Source organism: Ranitomeya imitator, chromosome 9 (genome assembly GCF_032444005.1).
Source record: "Ranitomeya imitator isolate aRanImi1 chromosome 9, aRanImi1.pri, whole genome shotgun sequence".
In the NCBI taxonomy this organism is placed as follows: Eukaryota; Metazoa; Chordata; class Amphibia; order Anura; family Dendrobatidae; genus Ranitomeya; species Ranitomeya imitator.
The window spans coordinates 10,851,477-10,868,894 of NC_091290.1; the positions used below are offsets into that span (position 1 = coordinate 10,851,477).

The 17,418-nt window shown below is 42.7% G+C and overlaps 1 protein-coding gene across 1 annotated transcript; it reads right to left on the reverse strand.

The window, feature by feature from the left end:
• Positions 1–328: 328 nt before the first annotated feature.
• LOC138649523 (microtubule-associated serine/threonine-protein kinase 4-like) lies at positions 329–15,944 on the reverse strand. The gene is made up of 16 exons (XM_069739997.1): positions 15,720–15,944; positions 15,399–15,500; positions 11,192–11,294; positions 10,678–10,745; positions 8,674–8,759; positions 7,467–7,657; positions 4,538–4,676; positions 4,295–4,451; positions 3,966–4,131; positions 3,751–3,849; positions 3,410–3,532; positions 3,164–3,264; positions 2,980–3,068; positions 2,508–2,581; positions 1,494–1,562; positions 329–348 (listed from the first exon to the last, which is right to left on the reverse strand). Exons 1-16 carry the CDS (start codon positions 15,942–15,944, stop codon positions 329–331), a joined length of 1,812 nt encoding a protein of 603 aa, XP_069596098.1.
• Between the last annotated feature and the right edge of the window lie 1,474 nt (positions 15,945–17,418).

Genomic DNA, 17,418 nt, shown 5'->3' on the forward strand with positions numbered 1-17,418 from the left:
ACGGGACTCCATATTACATGATACTACTGTGCGGTCACTGCGGCCGAACGGCAGCGGAATCTTACTATACAGAGGTCAGGGGTCACTGTCAGACATCATACATATCCCATCACTGACAGATAATATCTTCTACACATGGGTTTTTCTCATTGATTGACATCACACCACATTGAGCCGATTCTCACACTTACGTTGTTTCTTTTCCTTCTTTCCTTCACCTTCTGAATTTTGTTGCGCTCTACTCAAAGGTATCGAAGGTATTCTGTCCTCGTGAACTGGAATATCTGATCAGAATGTAAAAAAACCAAACATCAGTAACAATGTATTCTTATAGTATCTGCTTTGTATCTATAACGTAAAGTAAAGGGACGACTTATTACATGTCACTATTGTGCAGTCACTGTGGCCAAACGGCAGAGAAATCTTATTTATAAAGATTTTTTTTAAATAATTTTTTTTTTTTTTTTTTTAAACAGCGAGGTGTCGCCCCTATTTTTGATAGCCAGCCAATGTAAAACAGACAGCGGAGGGCTAGTATTCTCAGGCTGGGGAAAGTCCATGGGTATTTGGTTCTCCCCAGCCTAAAAAAAAGCATCCCGCAGCTGCCCCAAAAAAGGTGCATCTATAAGATGAAAAGTCCCTTACTTGTAAAAAGCACTCGCCAACCCTCTTTTATTCATTTTTAACCTTAAAAAAAATCCAAAGGGATCCACCGTAAATCGTTCTCATGTACCACAATGATCCCGGATAAGGTTACTAATGTCAGCGCTCATCTCAGCAGCTGGATTCACACACTACTGTCATTGTGTTCTGGCTGGTACAGGCACCGGCTGGTGAGTACTATCATCAGCAATGCCTGCTATTGCTGCTATCAGCGAGATCAGGCAACGCTGATGACAGTAGTAGTTATCAGCTGACACCTGACCGACTGTAATCTTCTCACCGCCAGTAACAGACGCACACTCGCATGTTGTCCAGTGTGACAGCGTGGGAACCCACAGCGGTCAGCAATGCCCTGGGCTCTGACTGGCGGTGACTTCAGTATGATTGCCGCCAGTCAGAGCCGCTGTTTCCCATACTGTCACACAGAGGATGGCATGGGAACCGCGGGATCTTTGGGCCTCCCATTCACGTAAATGGGTTTCGAACCATGCACGTTCAGAATCCCATTTGGGGTATTATTCTGGTACTAAACCAAACTATTTTTTATAAAGTTTGTCTGAATCCCAAGGACCCGAACATCCACGCGTCCGCCCATCTCTACTAACATCTGCTCTTATAGAATCTGCTTTGTATCAATAATGTCAGTAAAGTGACGACTTATTACATGATTCTACTGTGCGGTCACTGCGGCCAACGGCAGAGAAATCTTTTACAGAGGTCAGGGGTCATTTTCCGCCATCATACATATCCCATCACTGACCGATGTCATCTGCTCCACATGAGTTATTCTCACTGACATCACACAACATACAGCTGATTCTCGCACTTACCTTCTCTCCTTTCCCCCATTTCTTCATTGTCAGAGTTTTGTTGCTCTATTTCCTCGTGAGCTTCATTTTCTGATCAGAAAGTAAAAACAAACTCTTAGTAACAGAATACTCTTTTAGGATCTGCTACATAAATACAATTTCAGGTGTCAAATTTTTTCTTATGGATTTCGGGTTTTAGCTTGGCCAATAGGCTCAATCCCATTAATCCCAACTTTCTGTTCATTCAGATCCCTGAATGACTAACCTAAGGCCGTGACAAAATGAAGGGTGGGGCAGCACTTCTGCTAGGAAAATGCTGAAGGTCGGGCACGGATCTCCGGCGCTCCCCTCTTTTATCCCCCTCTCCCTCTTTATTTACGAATACATACACCGATCACAGACTGTTCACAGGGAAGGAAACCTGTCCGTCCCCTGCTACGGTCCCCTGACTGGCCAGGTTTGCTAGCCAACTACCTGCAGAGCACTTGTGAGTACGTACAATGGCAAAAACAGAGAAAAAGCTATTTTCCCACCATTTAACCCCTTCAGGAGGGGAAAAATAACAAATAGGGTAATGCCATGTGTTTCTTTCTTGAAGGTCCAGGGATCACCATTACTTTTGCTGAATTGGTTCTAGTTTTTGAGATAATTGTTAAGAGTGCTTCTCGTCCTCCTGGGAGATCTGGGGTTAGAAGATCACTACTTATTGTGAATTGCGTAAGTAAAGGGACGCCTTATTACACGATACTATTGTGCACGGACAGCAGAGGAATGTTATCATACAGAAGTCAGCGATCATTGTCAGCCATCATACATGCGACAATCCCATCACTGACAGATAACATCTGCTCCAGATGAATGATCTGGTATTCTGGGAAAACTGTACAAAATTAGCGAAATGTATAGTCGTATGGGCAACATAATTGGGATCCATGAAACATGGACAGCATAGGAGACCAATGACAGAAAAATCATGTGGAAATATTTGAGATGAAGTCAACATTCTCCTTTGTAGTGCTATAGACATGTACATACCTGACAATGGGGGCGAGCATGGCAAACTGGTAATATCATCATCTCTAATAGATGCAGGAACAGATTCTTTCTGCCTGTTTGGAAGAAGAAAAACATGTAAATCACAAGTAAATGCAGTATAAAAGGGGTTACCTCAGTAGTTTAACACCAACTATAAGGCCTATTAGGACATATGAGAGTTATAGTGGCGAAGGTTTCCTGCTTAAATCTACCTTTTATAGAGCAGTACAAAAAACTACTACAAAGAATGGCTGGCATGTATTACTACATCTCCTACAGTGTGGGCAGCACTAAACGTGCATGACTGGCTGCAGTTATAGGATGTTACCTTCAGCAGTTTCTGAAGCCTAGTGACTGCTAATCATGGGGCGATGGATGCTGTAATTGATATTATGCTATTTATGTCCTATATTTGGAGTTGTACACATATATCAGCCTGGAGCTGCAAATAATGACCGTGTAGTCTACTCACATTTCTAAGATGTTTGTGCAGGATGTTTGTGTAAATTCTGCAGGTGACTTGGGATCCTCATTATTGATCCTGGTAGCGGTGGTACAAAGCTAAATGTGGACAACAAGAAGATATGAAATACTATTTTTCTTACTTTTAGATGTATTTTTTTTACTATTGTTGTATTTGTTGTTCTCATACTTACTTTAGAAAGCCATTCAGAAGAAGACGTAAAATTTTTGTACTTAAAGCTCTCATTGTCCTCCTCATCCTCTGATTCCAGATGTTTGTTTATATTATAGTGATCTACAAGACATAGGTAATGACGTATTATTAGAGGTTGTCAATATAACAGCCACCATTTATCCGTAATATTAATGGGAACCGATTGTCTCAAACTATGGTAGACGAGACAAGCAGCTGCTTAATCTAGATGACGTCTTCTGCTTACTGATAGAGAAGCTTGTGTCCACGTTTGATGCAACCTGAGGAACATAATCCGGCTTCTGACTTACAAGGTTGTCAAAGTCTAAGCCAGTCAGGAATGGATGACTCTTGATCTCAAATGTTCCTGCTGGAAAATACAAAACAAAAGTGTTGCGGATATTGTCAGAGACTCTTCCATATCTGAACTGTTTAACTTAATCTGAACTTATGACATTTCTGAGCAAACATGAAAGAAATGTACTAAAAGTCATATTATGAAGAATTAGAAATGGATGAGCTGATAGAGAAGTGCTGATTCTCATAGACATGAGCGATATGTCCTATGTGTAATAAGCAGATTGTTACCTGTCCCAAGTCTTTGTTCAGGATTTTTTATCAGCAGGTCAGTGATGAGGCACTGAGCATCAAAGGGAGGAATGGGTTCACAATCCCAACGTAGGTGTCCTGTTATATAGAAAATTACAGAAAATGAAACATCTTTATTGGACTGTAATATAAAGCTAAAGAAATAGGTGAACAAATGTAACCACCCAAAGCAATGATTGGATTATTCCACTTACCACCGACAATATTTTCTTTAATCTCGGTCCGGGTTTTCCCATCAAATGGTACAGATCCCACAAGGAATTGATGTAGTATGATCCCCATTGACCACCAGTCAACAGGTCTTCCATAGCCTTTCCGCAGGATGACCTCTGGGGCTACATAACGTAGGGTACCGCAGACCTGGAAACCAACAGAAGAAAGAGATGAGATTTATCATTCCATTATAATGACAAGTTCTCACCATAAAAACACAATGACAGAAGATAAAATATCAGCGGAAAAGATCTCTAGAAAAGAAGAATGCAGAGAAGAAAGAGTGTGATGAGATTAGTAAAGAACAAGCTGCGTTTCTGTAAGTGATGCCGACCTCATGGTCCCGGAACTCTCTGCTGATCTCCTCTGCTGATTGATTGTAGATGTTGTTTTTTGGTATCATGACACCAAGTTTTGAAAGACCAAAATCAGTAACTTTAATGTGTCCAGTAGATGTTATCAGGAGGCTGTGGAAGAAAAGATGGTTTTAGCCTTGCAGACTATATGGAAATAAATGATAACTTCAATATATCAAACTAGAGGGGGCACTTACTTCCTTGGCTTCAGGTCTCTGTGGACCACACCATAGCTGTGCAAGTATTCTACAGCAACAACCGCTTCTGCAAAGTACAAGCGGGCCAAGGGGACAGATAAAGGACCCCGGGTGTTTAATAGGGTCTGACAGTCTCCACCTGTAGAAAAAAAGAAATATGACGGGTGAGGGGTTAATAAAGCAGATCACCATGATGTACAATGGGAAGTGAGCCGAGATATTTTGCAGGAGAGAATATATACAGATATAATTAATAGTGCACATAATATTAGACTAAAGCAGTGGTGAAATGTGGTCCATGTAACTAAGAACAAAGTGATATCACATCTTGTCCACAGCTGAAGATACTAACTATCTATCCATCCATGCATCTATTTATCCATCTATCCATCCATCCATGCATCTATTCATCCATCCATCTATGCATCTATCCATCCATGCATCTATTCATCCATCCATCCATGCATCTATCTATCTATCTATCTATCTATCTATCTATCTATCTATCTATCTATCTATCTATCCATCCATCCATGCATCTATTTATCCATCCATCCATCGATGCATCTATCTATCTATCGTCTATCTACCTATCTATTTATCTATCTATCCATCCATTTATCCATCCATCCATGCATCTATCTATCTATCTATCTATCTATCTATCTATCCATCCATCTATCCATTTATCTATCCATCTATGCATCTATCTATCTATCCATCCATCCATCGAAGCCCTTTAGTGTTCTCACCAGCAATATACATTTTTGGCCATTTCATAGTATTATGGCCCCTACAGATGCTGACAATAGATAAAGCACTATTCCCCGGCCCCATGGCCAAGGCGTGCTGCTCTGGTCAGTCCGGTGTGAGTGCTGTGACTACTTGGCCCCTGCGGTGTACGGAGTCTCAGACCACAGTCTCACGACCACGGGCTGAATGCTGGACCGGGGGCTTTCAGCCTCCTGATGCCCCATTCTGTTCAGCTGTGTTCACATTCTGAGGATGCGGCCATGCTGAAATTGTGATGACAGGAGGAGTGATGTGGCCCAATGCCAAGTGATGCTGGGCCCCTAGAACTCATGGGCCCCATAGTACCCCTGCTCACAGAACAATTAATTTCCGGGCATGGAGGTCATATACAGTTAGGTCCATATATTTTTGGACAGAGACAACATTTTTCTAATTTTGGTTACAGACATTACCACAATGAATTTTAAACAAAACACTTCAGATGCAGTTGAAGTTCAGACTTTCGGCTTTCATTTGAGGGTATCCACATTAAATTTGGATGAAGGGTTTAGGAGTTTCAGCTCCTTAACATGTGCCACCCTGTTTTTAAAGAGACCAAAAGTAATTGGACAGATTCAATAATTTTAAATAAAATGTTCATTTTTAGTACTTGGTTGAAAACCCTTTGTTGGCAATGACTGCCTGAAGTGTTGAACTCATGGACATCACCAGACGCTGTGTTTCCTCCTTTTTGATGCTCTGCCAGGCCTTCACTGCAGTGGTTTTCAGTTGCTGGTTGTTTGTGGCCTTTCTGTCTGAAGTTTATTCTTTAACAAGTGAAATGCTGCTCAATTGGGTTGAGATCAGGTGACTGACTTGGCCATTTAAGGATATTCCACTTCTTTGCTTTAATAAACTCCTGGGTTGCTTTGGCTTTATGTTTTGGGTCATTGTCCATCTGTTGTATGAAACGACGACCGATCAGTTTGGCTGCATTTGGCTGGATCTGAGCACACAGTATGGCGGCTCTGAAGACCTCAGAATTCATTCGGCTGCTTTTGTCCTGTGTCACATCATCAATAAACACTAGTGACTCAGTGCCACTGGCAGCCATGCATGCCCGCGCCATCACACTGCCTCCGCCGGGTTTATGCATGCCCGCGCCATCACACTGCCTCCGCCGTGTTTTACAGATGATGTGGTATGCTTTGGATCATGACCTGGACCTCGCCTTTACCATACTTTAGTCTTTCCATCATTCTGGTAGAGGTTGATCTTGGTTTCTTCTGTCCAACGAATGTTCATCCAGAACTGTGCTGGTTTTTTTAGATGTTTTTTAGTAAAGTCCAGTCTAGCCTTCTTATTCTTGATGCTTATGAGTGGCTGCACCGTGCAGTGAACCCTCTGTAGTTACTTTCATGCAGTCTTCTCTTTATGGTAGATTTGGATATTGATACGCCGACCTCCTGGAGAGTGTTGGTCACTTGGTTGGCTGTTGTGAAGGGGTTTCTCTTCACCATGGAGATCATTCTGCGATCATCCACCACTGTTGTCTTCTGTGGGCGCCCAGGTCTTTTTGCATTGATGAGTTCACCAGTGCTTTCTTTCTTTCTCAGGATGGACCAAACTGTAGATTTTGCCACTCCTAATATTGTAGCAATTTCTCGGATGAGTTTTTTGTGTTTTCCCAGCTTAAGGATGGCTTGTTTCACCTGCATAGAGAGCTCCTTTACCGCATGTTTACTTCACAGCAAAACCTTCCAAATGCAGCACCGCACCTCAAATCAACTCCAGGCCTTTTATCTGCTTAATTGAGAATGACATAACGAAGGGATTGCCCACACCTGTCCATGAAATAGCCTTGGAGTCAATTGTCCAATTACTTTTGGTCCCTTTAAAAACAGGGTGGCACATGTTAAGGAGCTGAAACTCCTAAACCCTTCATCCAAATTTAATGTGGATACCCTCAAATGAAAGCTGAAAGTCTGAACTTCAACTGCATCTGAATTGTTTTGATTAAATTTCATTGTGGTAATGTCTATAACCAAAATTAGAAAAATGTTGTCTCTGTCCAAATATATATGGACCTAACTGTATAACCTATAGTAAATGCTCTGTGGTGATGGAACCAAGTCCTAATGATATGATAAGATGTCAGCAGACGTGGACGGACTATAATAGAATACACGTGTCCTACCTTCCGCATACTCCATGACCATACAGAGGTGAGATGTAGATGGAAAGGAGCAGAGCATGGAGGCCACAAAGGAACAATCAGAGAATGTTAAGATGTCCCTTTCCAGATAAGCGCCATCACCCGCTCCCTTGGTCAATTTCTTCATTGCAAAGGTCTGATGTAAGTCTTTATGGCGCGCTAGGTAGACGGAGCTGGAGAAAAGCACAATCCATGGTAAATAATCAATCCTTATTAACAGCTCATCTAGAGAAGTCATTATATGATCTTCTGTACTAATTTCTTGGAGTCCGTCAGTCACTGGAGATACAATTCTAGAAATTAATAATATAGCACTGCACTCGCAAGTATGACCCCGGCCTAAGGCATAATAAATGGAGGGGATGGAAGTAGTTAAATAATAATGGAGCCCATTCTACCCACCTGTCCGAGGCTCCCACCTGTCCATCCCTGCAGGTCTCCATCCTCCGGGCCAGGCTTTGGTTGCTCTGGCGCCCCCTTCTGGTGCTGAGGCAGTGATTGGACTCACGTGGTCATGGTGGAGGGTGCAGATGTCATTGACGTTAATATCGTGTCAGTCCTCCCGTGACCGTGTGCAGCCGATTACTCTTATCAGCTCCATAATGGACCCAAGAACCAAAGTCTGCTGAGGAGGAAGCTCTGGTGGAGGCGGCAGCATAAGAACCGATGGGGTCTAGGACAAGTGACTGTAATATGTTATATCAATCTCGTTCCTTAAGGGTTTGTGCCCACATTAAGTATTTGCAGCAGAAATGTTTCCACCACATCTGCATTTCTAAGCAGGAAAAACGATGCTTCAAATATTACTGTATGTGTGGAATCTGCAGAAAAAACGCTGAAAGAATTGACCTGCTGCAGAGTTAAATGGAAAGATAATCACCGTGTGCACGAGACTTCAGGGATCTCAGTCACTTTTCTGCATCATGAGATCCCTCAGGTTTTGTAACAAATCTGAGCAGAAAAAAAACACAAAAACTGTGAGAAGTCTGCGATGTGTGCACAGGTCCTTACAGTGCGACCTGTTCTAGGTCCGTACGCTGCACTGTATAGAAATAGTGAGAATTGGATGTGGACGGTGATGTGGACTCCGATCATTTCCCTATGATAACGCTGAGCGGCAGAGCACAGAGCCAGAAGTGTTGTCATAGGGAACCCTGAGCAATGTGGATTATACCAACAGAAATCTCACCCAAAACCTCCAGCGCCGATCAGTTTCGATGTTTTAAAGTCGCTTATATGCGGCATTCTCGCTGGGATCAACGATTCAATCGCTCCCTATAAAAAATAAGAAATGATATTCAGATAAGAAAACTGCAAGAAAAAAGCTCCAGATACAAAACGTCTTCCTCCAATATTATGTCCCAGCGGATTCACAGTGATTGACTGCACAAGCAGAGCGCTCCGCAGACACCGAGGTCATTTAACCCCTGAAGGAACAGGGGCTATTTCCGTTTTTTCCTCCCCTTCTTCCCAGAGCCATAACTTTAGTTTTCGGTCATTATGGCCTAGTGAGGGCTTGTTTATTTGTGGGACGAGTTTTATGTTGGAATTACACCATTGCTTTTACTATATCCTTCACTGAAAAGCCAGATAAACATTCTAAGTGTGGCGAAATTGCAACAAAGTGGAATTCCTCAATTGTTTTTCTTTTTTTTTTTTTACCACGTTCGCTAAATGCTAAAACTGACCGGCGATGATGATTCTCCAAGTCATTACAAGTTCACAGACACCAAACATGTCTCGGTTCTTTTTTATTTAAGTGGTGAAAAAAATCCAAAGCTTTTCAAAATAAAAGAAAAAAATGGCGCCATTTTCTGAGACTCGTAGCGTCTCCATTTGTCCTTATCTGGGTGAGGGATTATTTTTTTGCGTGCTGATCTGACGTTTGATACCATTTTGGGGTAGATACGATGTTTTGATCGCCCGTTATTGCATTTTATTGCAGTGTTGCAGCAACCAAAAGTGTAATTCTGGCGTTATGATTTTGTGCTTGTTACGCCATTTACTGATCATATTAATTCTTCTTACATTTAGATATATCAGGCGTTTCCGAAAGCGGCAATATCAAATATGTGTATTTTTTTTGTTTGTTTTATTTTGAATGGGGCAAAAGGGGGATAATTTGGACTTATATTTTTATTATATATATATATTTATTTATTTTCTACTTTTTACTTGCTTCAATAGTTTCCATGGGAGACTAGAAGCTGCGATCCTCCGATCACTGGTGTTACACATAGCGGGGGTTCAGCTCTGCTATGTGCAGCAAACATGCTCATCTGCTATGTGCACCGACCACCGGGGGGCGCTCACAGCAGTGTGACAATGACAACCCCAGGGGTCTCCTGCCAAGAGCTAAGACGCACTTCCTGCGCAGCCATGTTACATGCCACTTTCGGCGTTTGACAGCGGCATTTAACGTATTAAAAGCTGCCAGTGGATCGCGATTCCACTCGCGGCTGTTATAACTGGATCAGCTGTCATATGCCGGATAAGATGGGGGAGGTCATGGACATAGCACTTCATAGGTCATTAAGGGGAGAGTCCATACACCGGAATCATTGCACAGTGCTGAATAATATGGTAGATCACTTATGAAAACTTAAAGGGAATTCTGTCAGCAGGTTTTTTTTATATGTAATCTAAGAGCAGCATGATGTAAGGGCTGAAATCCTGATTCTAGCGATGTGTTACTTACTAGTCCGTGTGTCGTTTTATTACAATTAGTGTTTAATCAGCAAGAGATTATCACTATAGGTCTATTCTTGTGCCGCGTCGTCCTATTGCTCTGTGTGACCCTGCCCCACCACAGATTAGCGGATTTCTGCTTATTCACAGTGTACTGTACACAGAAAGCTGCCAGTCAATGGTGTGGGCAGGCTTATACAGGGCTCAGCATTCAGAGCTCTGCTAGATCTTCTGCAGAAAAGTGTGATTTTATCACAACTATTCCACCCAGTAAAGTAGGTGACATAGCTGGAATCAGGGTCCCTGCCCCTACATCATGCTGCTGTCAGATGGGTTGCAGTAACCTGGTGCCAGATTCCGTGTAGTATAAGTGCTATTATCTAACACGCTGGGATCATCTACATTTAGAATAGAGATGTCCCCTGGTTATATGGGGCTAATACTGGGTGCGTCATTCACACCCCATGATCTGGTGATATACAGACATCCCCTCTAGGATACTCACAGCGGCAGGTTCTTGGATCTCCGGGATCTCATGGATTCCACTGTCAGGAATCGCCAGCACAGTTGGATCTAAAACAGTGATAAAACGATGAAGAAATAAAATGTATTAGACGACATCAATCCTACATACACAATAGAGCAATCTACAGGAGAAATAACGGCGGTCTGTAAATGGGGATATCACTAATTATATGGGGGGTGTAAATATGAGGAGCACATCGCCCTCACTGTACATGTGAGTGATGGGAAGAGAGACCTCAATATGCAGATTAGCCTGGAAGTGCAGGAGGGCGGGGTCACTGCACTACGACGGTTTCTGCCCCGCCCCCAGTGCACTTCCATCCAGGTTGGTGTTTGGCTTCTACGTTAGATTCTCCTGTCATTAGAGGGTAATGGGCCGTGCAGTCCGAGCAGCACTTCCCATGTACCATGTGCGGGCAGGTCCCTGTAAATCCGCCATTGTCCCCTGTAGAATATCTGGAGATCCCTTCTAGAAGGTCGGGTGATTGGCTTACCTGTGGTCAGATCGCTGCTCAGATCCCGCTGACTCGTATTCGGGTCAGGGATCATTTCCGGGTGTAGGTTTTGCCCATCTTCGGTGTCGCCTTCTGCTGTTTCCTAATAGTTAGAATATATAGATTTAATATGTGGAAGATTTCACTAAATCACCAAATCCATGAATCGGGGAGCACTAACCCTGCATTTACAACTATACAGATAATGCGCCATGTGTTCTCTCATTTAGGTGGATTAAGAGAAATTAAGATTGAAAAATCAAATGTTCAGTGTAAACTTCTCTGCACCGGGCCCGGCAGGTCAGGGGCCCGGCAGGTCAGGGACACCCGACTCCCACCGCCGCATTCAACTATGCCGGCGTCTATGATGCAGATACAGTAGAAAGCAACAGGGCCGGTGTTAAGGTACTGTCACACTAGACGATATCGCTAGCGATCCGTGACGTTGCAGCGTCCTCGCTAGCGATATCGTCCAGTGTGACAGGCAGCAGCGATCAGGCCCCTGCTGGGAGATCGCTGGTCGGGGAAGAAAGTCCAGAACTTTATTTCGTCGCTGGACTCCCCGTAGACATCGCTGAATCGGCGTGTGTGACACCGATTCAGCGATGTCTTCGCTGGTAACCAGGGTAAACATCGGGTAACTAAGCGCAGGGCCGCGCTTAGTAACCCGATGTTTACCCTGGTTACTAGCGTAAAAAAACAAACAGTACATACTTACATTCAGCTGTCTGTCCCTTGCCGTCTGGTTCCTGCAATGACTGCTGGCCGTAAAGTGAAAGCAGAGCACAGCCACAGCGGTGAGTCACCGCTGTGTGACTCACCGCTGTGCTGTGCTTTCACTTTCACTTTACGGCCAGCAGTCAGTGCAGGAACCAGACGGCAAGGGACAGACAGCTGAATGTAAGTATGTACTGTTTGTTTTTTTACGCTGGTAACCAGGGTAAACATCGGGTTACTAAGCGCGGCCCTGCGCTTAGTTACCCGATGTTTACCCTGGTTACCGGGGACCTCGGGATCGTTGGTCGTTGGAGAGCTGTCTGTGTGACAGCTCTCCAGCGACCAAACAGCGACGCTGCAGCGATCCGGATCGTTGTCGGTATCGCTGCAGCGTCGCTTAGGCTAGGTTCACATTGCGTCAAGTACATGGCGTCAAACGGATGCGTTAAACGCATGTACAGAAACGGAGCAAAAATATGTGAAATTCGTCGTCACGGTAACGCTAGCGTTAACGCATGTGATCGCGTTTTTTCATTTTGATGTCCGTTTACGAAGTATCCGTTTGTCTGCGTTTGTCACTGTCAATAAAGTTGTTCTTTTTTTTTTGTTGGTAAATATTGGATAGAATATTTCTATTTTATATTTACCACTGGCAGTTGTGGCGACGACAGACGGCTAGGGACCTTTTTTCTTTTTTTGTCCTCCTTGTGCCACAACCTATTGTGTATGTAAAATGTAAAAAAAAATATTTTAACATTAAATAATGTTAACATTCATTCTACGGCAAAACACTCTGTCACGTGCAGGAGACTTTGTGTGAGTGGGATATTTTAATGGCCGAAGTCACATTTCCTGTCACATGACCACATGTGACCACCTTCAAAAGCTATTAAAACGTGTGGTTCTATTTGGAAATTTTTCATGATTTGCGTCTGACTGCGTTTGCCATAGCCTTCTATGGCAGAATGAACGCTTCCGTTAGTAGTGCGTTAGCTTGGCCGGACCCGAAAACGCTGCAAGCCGCGTTGAAGGTCCGTCAGAAAAAAAACGTTATGTGACAAACGCATACCAATTTAGGGATGCGTCACGATGCGTCAGACAATGCAAGTCTATGGGCGCGTTAGTATGTGCGTTACATTGCGTTTTTACTACTTAAAAACGAGTCCGTTAGACGGACACACCTAGCGCAATGTGAACCCAGCCTTAGTGTGACGGTACCTTTAGGGACCATTCTGGGGGGGGATGGGGGACATGCGGGCTGTGCTATATACTATGCGAGCTGTGCTATATACTACGCGTGCTGCGCTATATACTACGCGGGCTGTGCTATATACTACGCAGGCTGTGCTATATACTACGCGGGCTGTGCTATATACTACACGGGCTGTGCTATATACTACGTGGGCTGTGCTTTATACTACGCGGGCTGTGCTTTATGCTGTGCGGGCTCTGCTATATACTACTCGGGCTGTGCTATATGCTACACGGGCTGTGCTATATACTGTGTGGGGTGGGCTATATACTACGCGGGCTGGGCTATATACTACGCGGGGTGGGCTATATACTACACGGGGTGAGCCATATACTACGCGGGGTGAGCCATATACTACGCGGGGTGGGATATATACTACACGGGGGGGCTATATACTACGCGGAGTGGGCTAAATACTATGCGAGGTGGGCTATATACTACGCCGCTGGCTGGGCTATATACTGTGTGGGCTGTGCTATATACTACGCGGGCTGTGCTATATACTATGTGGGGTGGGCTATATACTACGCGGGATGGGCTATATACTACCCGGGATGGGCTATATACTACGCGGGATGGGCTATATACTACGCGGGATGGGCTATATACTACGCGGGATGGGCTATATACTACGCGGGGTCGGCTATATACTACGCGGGGTCGGCTATATACTACGCGGGGTCGGCTATATACTACGCGGGGTCGGCTATATACTACGCGGGGTCGGCTATATACTACGCGGGTTGTGCTATATACTGCGGGGGGGGGTGTTATACTGTATGGGAGAGGCTGTGTTATATACTATGGGGGGTTTATTATATTCTATGGGGGAGGCTGTTTTATATCCTCTGTGGCTGTGTTATATAATATGGGGGTACATTATGCATTAAATTCTATGGGGGAAGCTGTGTTATATACTATGGGGTGCATTATATTCTATGGGGGAGGCTGTTATATACTATGGGGGGCTATGTTATATACTATCGGGAGGTGGTCTGTATTATATTCTATGGGGGCTACATTAAATACTATGGGGACGTGGGCTCTATTATATTCTATAGGGGGCTACATTATATTTTATGGGGGGCTGTATTAGATTTTATGAGGGAGGATTGCATCATACTCTATGATGGGCTAAGGTATATTCTATGGGGAAGTAGGCTGTATTACATTCTATTCGGGGCTACATTATATTCTATGGGGGGGCTGTATTTTATTTATATTCTATGCGGGGGGATTGCATCATAATCTGAGTGGGCTGCATTATACTATATGAGGGGGCTGCATTATATTCTATGGGGGTGTTACATTATACTCTGTGGGGTGGCTGCATTATACTGTATTGAGTACTATGAAGAATACATTATATTATAGAGAACTATGGGGTGCATTATACTATAGGAAGTGATTTGTATGACATGGATGATGATGGTGTGCATTATACTATATGGAGCACTATGAGGAGTATATTATACTATATGGAGGACTGAGGAGTGTATTATGCTATATGGAGCACTATGAGGAGTGTATTGTAATATATGGAGGACTATGAGGAGTGTATTTTAATATATGAAGGATTATGATGAGTGTATAATATTATATGAAGTGCTATGAGGAGTGTATAATACTATATGAAGGACTATGAGGAGTGTATTATACTATATGGAGGACTGAGCACTGTATTATACTATATGGAGCACTATGAGGAGTGTATTTTAATATATGAAGGATTATGAGGAGTGTATTTTAATATATGAAGGATTATGAGGAGTGTATAATACTATATGAAGTGCTATGAGGAGTGTATAATACTATATGAAGGACTATGAGGAGTGTACAATACTATATGAAGGGCAATGAGGAGTGTATTATACTATGGGGAGTGTATTATACTATATGAAGGACTATGGGGAGTGTATTATTTTAAATGGATGACTGTGAACTGTGCAGTATATTATATAGAGGGCTATGGGGGTGCATTATATTATAAGGAGGACTATGGGGGTGCATTATACTTCTTATATGCATCCCCATGATTTCTATCTAAGCCCCTAATGAGTATAATGGTTTATTTTCTTTTATACATTACAAAGCAGCAGCAGTACGGGGGCACATATATATCAGGATGGCCCCATTATGGTCTGGTATATATATTTGTCCCCTGTACTATATCTGACTGTTGATCTGGAGAAGATCAGAAAACAAGGACGTGTGACAGAGAAGAAGACGGCTCCTTACCAGGCGTTCCGATGAGCGGGCCGGACCTTCCAGTACAGACAGGACTTTTTGGACGATTTCCTTAATAGAAGAAAAATCGCCATTTTGAAATCTTGTTTCAGCCTATAAAAAAGAAAAGAAAGAAAAATGAAAATCCTGAGGTGAGGGAGGTCACAATGAAGGCGGCCATTTTATGTGACATTTGCTCCTCTGTCTGCAGATACAATGACGCCATATCTGGGGATTAGTGGTGTTTTATATTGGAGGAAAAGAAGAAACTTCTATCCCGCCATTATTATCTATTATTATGGAGAAGATTTGTGCGGAGCGTCCGCCACTTACCTGCTGTAGTAATGTCCTGATGTTCTGAATTAAATCGCTCAGATATTCTGAGGTGAGTTGACCTCGGTGGTATTTGTTCAGGCAGTCCTTTACTAGCCCCATCACCAGCCGGTGAGTGAAGCTGAGGACGCCATCGGGTGGTAGAAGCTCAAAGTCAGGGAAATTGTTGAGAACAATCCCCCATAGTGCGTCTACCTGGTGTTTATCTAGAAGATAGTCAGCCATAGCGAGTAAGTGCAAGTGCGCACAGTCCACCAGCTATAGAGTCAAACAATAGCAAGTAAATGCAAGTGCTCACAGTTCACCAGCTATAGAGTCAAACAATAGCAAGTAAATGCAAGTGCTCACAGTTCACCAGCTATAGAGTCAAACAATAGCAAGTAAGTGCAAGTGCTCACAGTTCACCAGCTATAGAGTCAAACAATAGCAAGTAAGTGCAAGTTCACACAGTTCACCAGCTATAGAGTCAAAAAATGACACCCGTGACACTGTGCGAGTTCTATAAATAGAGCCTGTGTTCCGTGATGTCATAATAGCTGACAATCAGTGATGTCATAATAGCTGACAATCAGTGATGTCATAATAGCTGACAATCAGTGATGTCATCATTGAATCTTGTGATATAATCTTCATGGACGGCTCTGTACAAATAGATGCTGCCTAGTAATTCTGAAAGTGGAAAACCATAGAATGAATTATGTCTCCCTGTTATTATGGACGTTCTACTTCATTTCCAGCTTGAACACAACCAGGATAAGGGGATGTTCACATGATGCATTTTTTCAGCATTTTATTCTACCCCTAAAACCAGAGTGGTAGAAGGAAAACCGCTACGTACAATACTCGCGTTTTTGCAGCATTTTGTTTTTTCTTTCATTCAGTTGAATGGGTGAAAAACGCTGCAAAACTGAAAGAATTGACAAACTTCAAATAAAAAACGGAAGAAAAAAATGCAACGTGTGATTGAGAGTTTAGAAATCTCATTCTCTGCTACTGTAAAATGCAAGTTGTTTTTTTTCCACAGAAGGAAATAAGTCTGAAAACCCCCAGGGTTAGGCATATTCATGTTATAAGCTGGAACTCACAGGCTGTGTCAGTGCGACATTGACAGACTCAGGCACTGCAGGACACAAGTACTGCAATGTATGAGAGCAGCAATCAGAGTAACAATTATACATGTCCCACAGTGAGACCAAGTATAAAAGTGAAAAAGAAACAACAAAAAAGTAAAATAAAACATGTAAAAAAAAAGCGCACACAAATCACGGAAAGCCATTTTGCCACTGAAAACGCAGCATTTGTATTAAAAACTAAACAAGAAATGTGCACATAATTGGCTTTGCCACATCCGGAACAACCCACTCTATAAAACTGGCATGTTATTTATTCCATTTGTTGAACATCGTAAAAAAAAAAAAAATAAAACACTTGCCAAGAATGTAGCTTCTTAATCAGTGACTCACAGAAAAGTGAATGAAAACTGATGAAAAAGTCATATGTAAAAAAAAAAAAAAAAAATAGTATAAATGAAAACGCCAAACCGTCCCGCAAAAAAATAATTCATAATTCGGCAAAATAATAAAAAAAAGATACAGTTCTCAGAATACTATGATACAAAAACAAATTCATTTTTGTAAAATAATATTTTTGGTGTGTAAAAATAGCAAAGCATAAAAAATAAAAATCTGTTATCAACCCG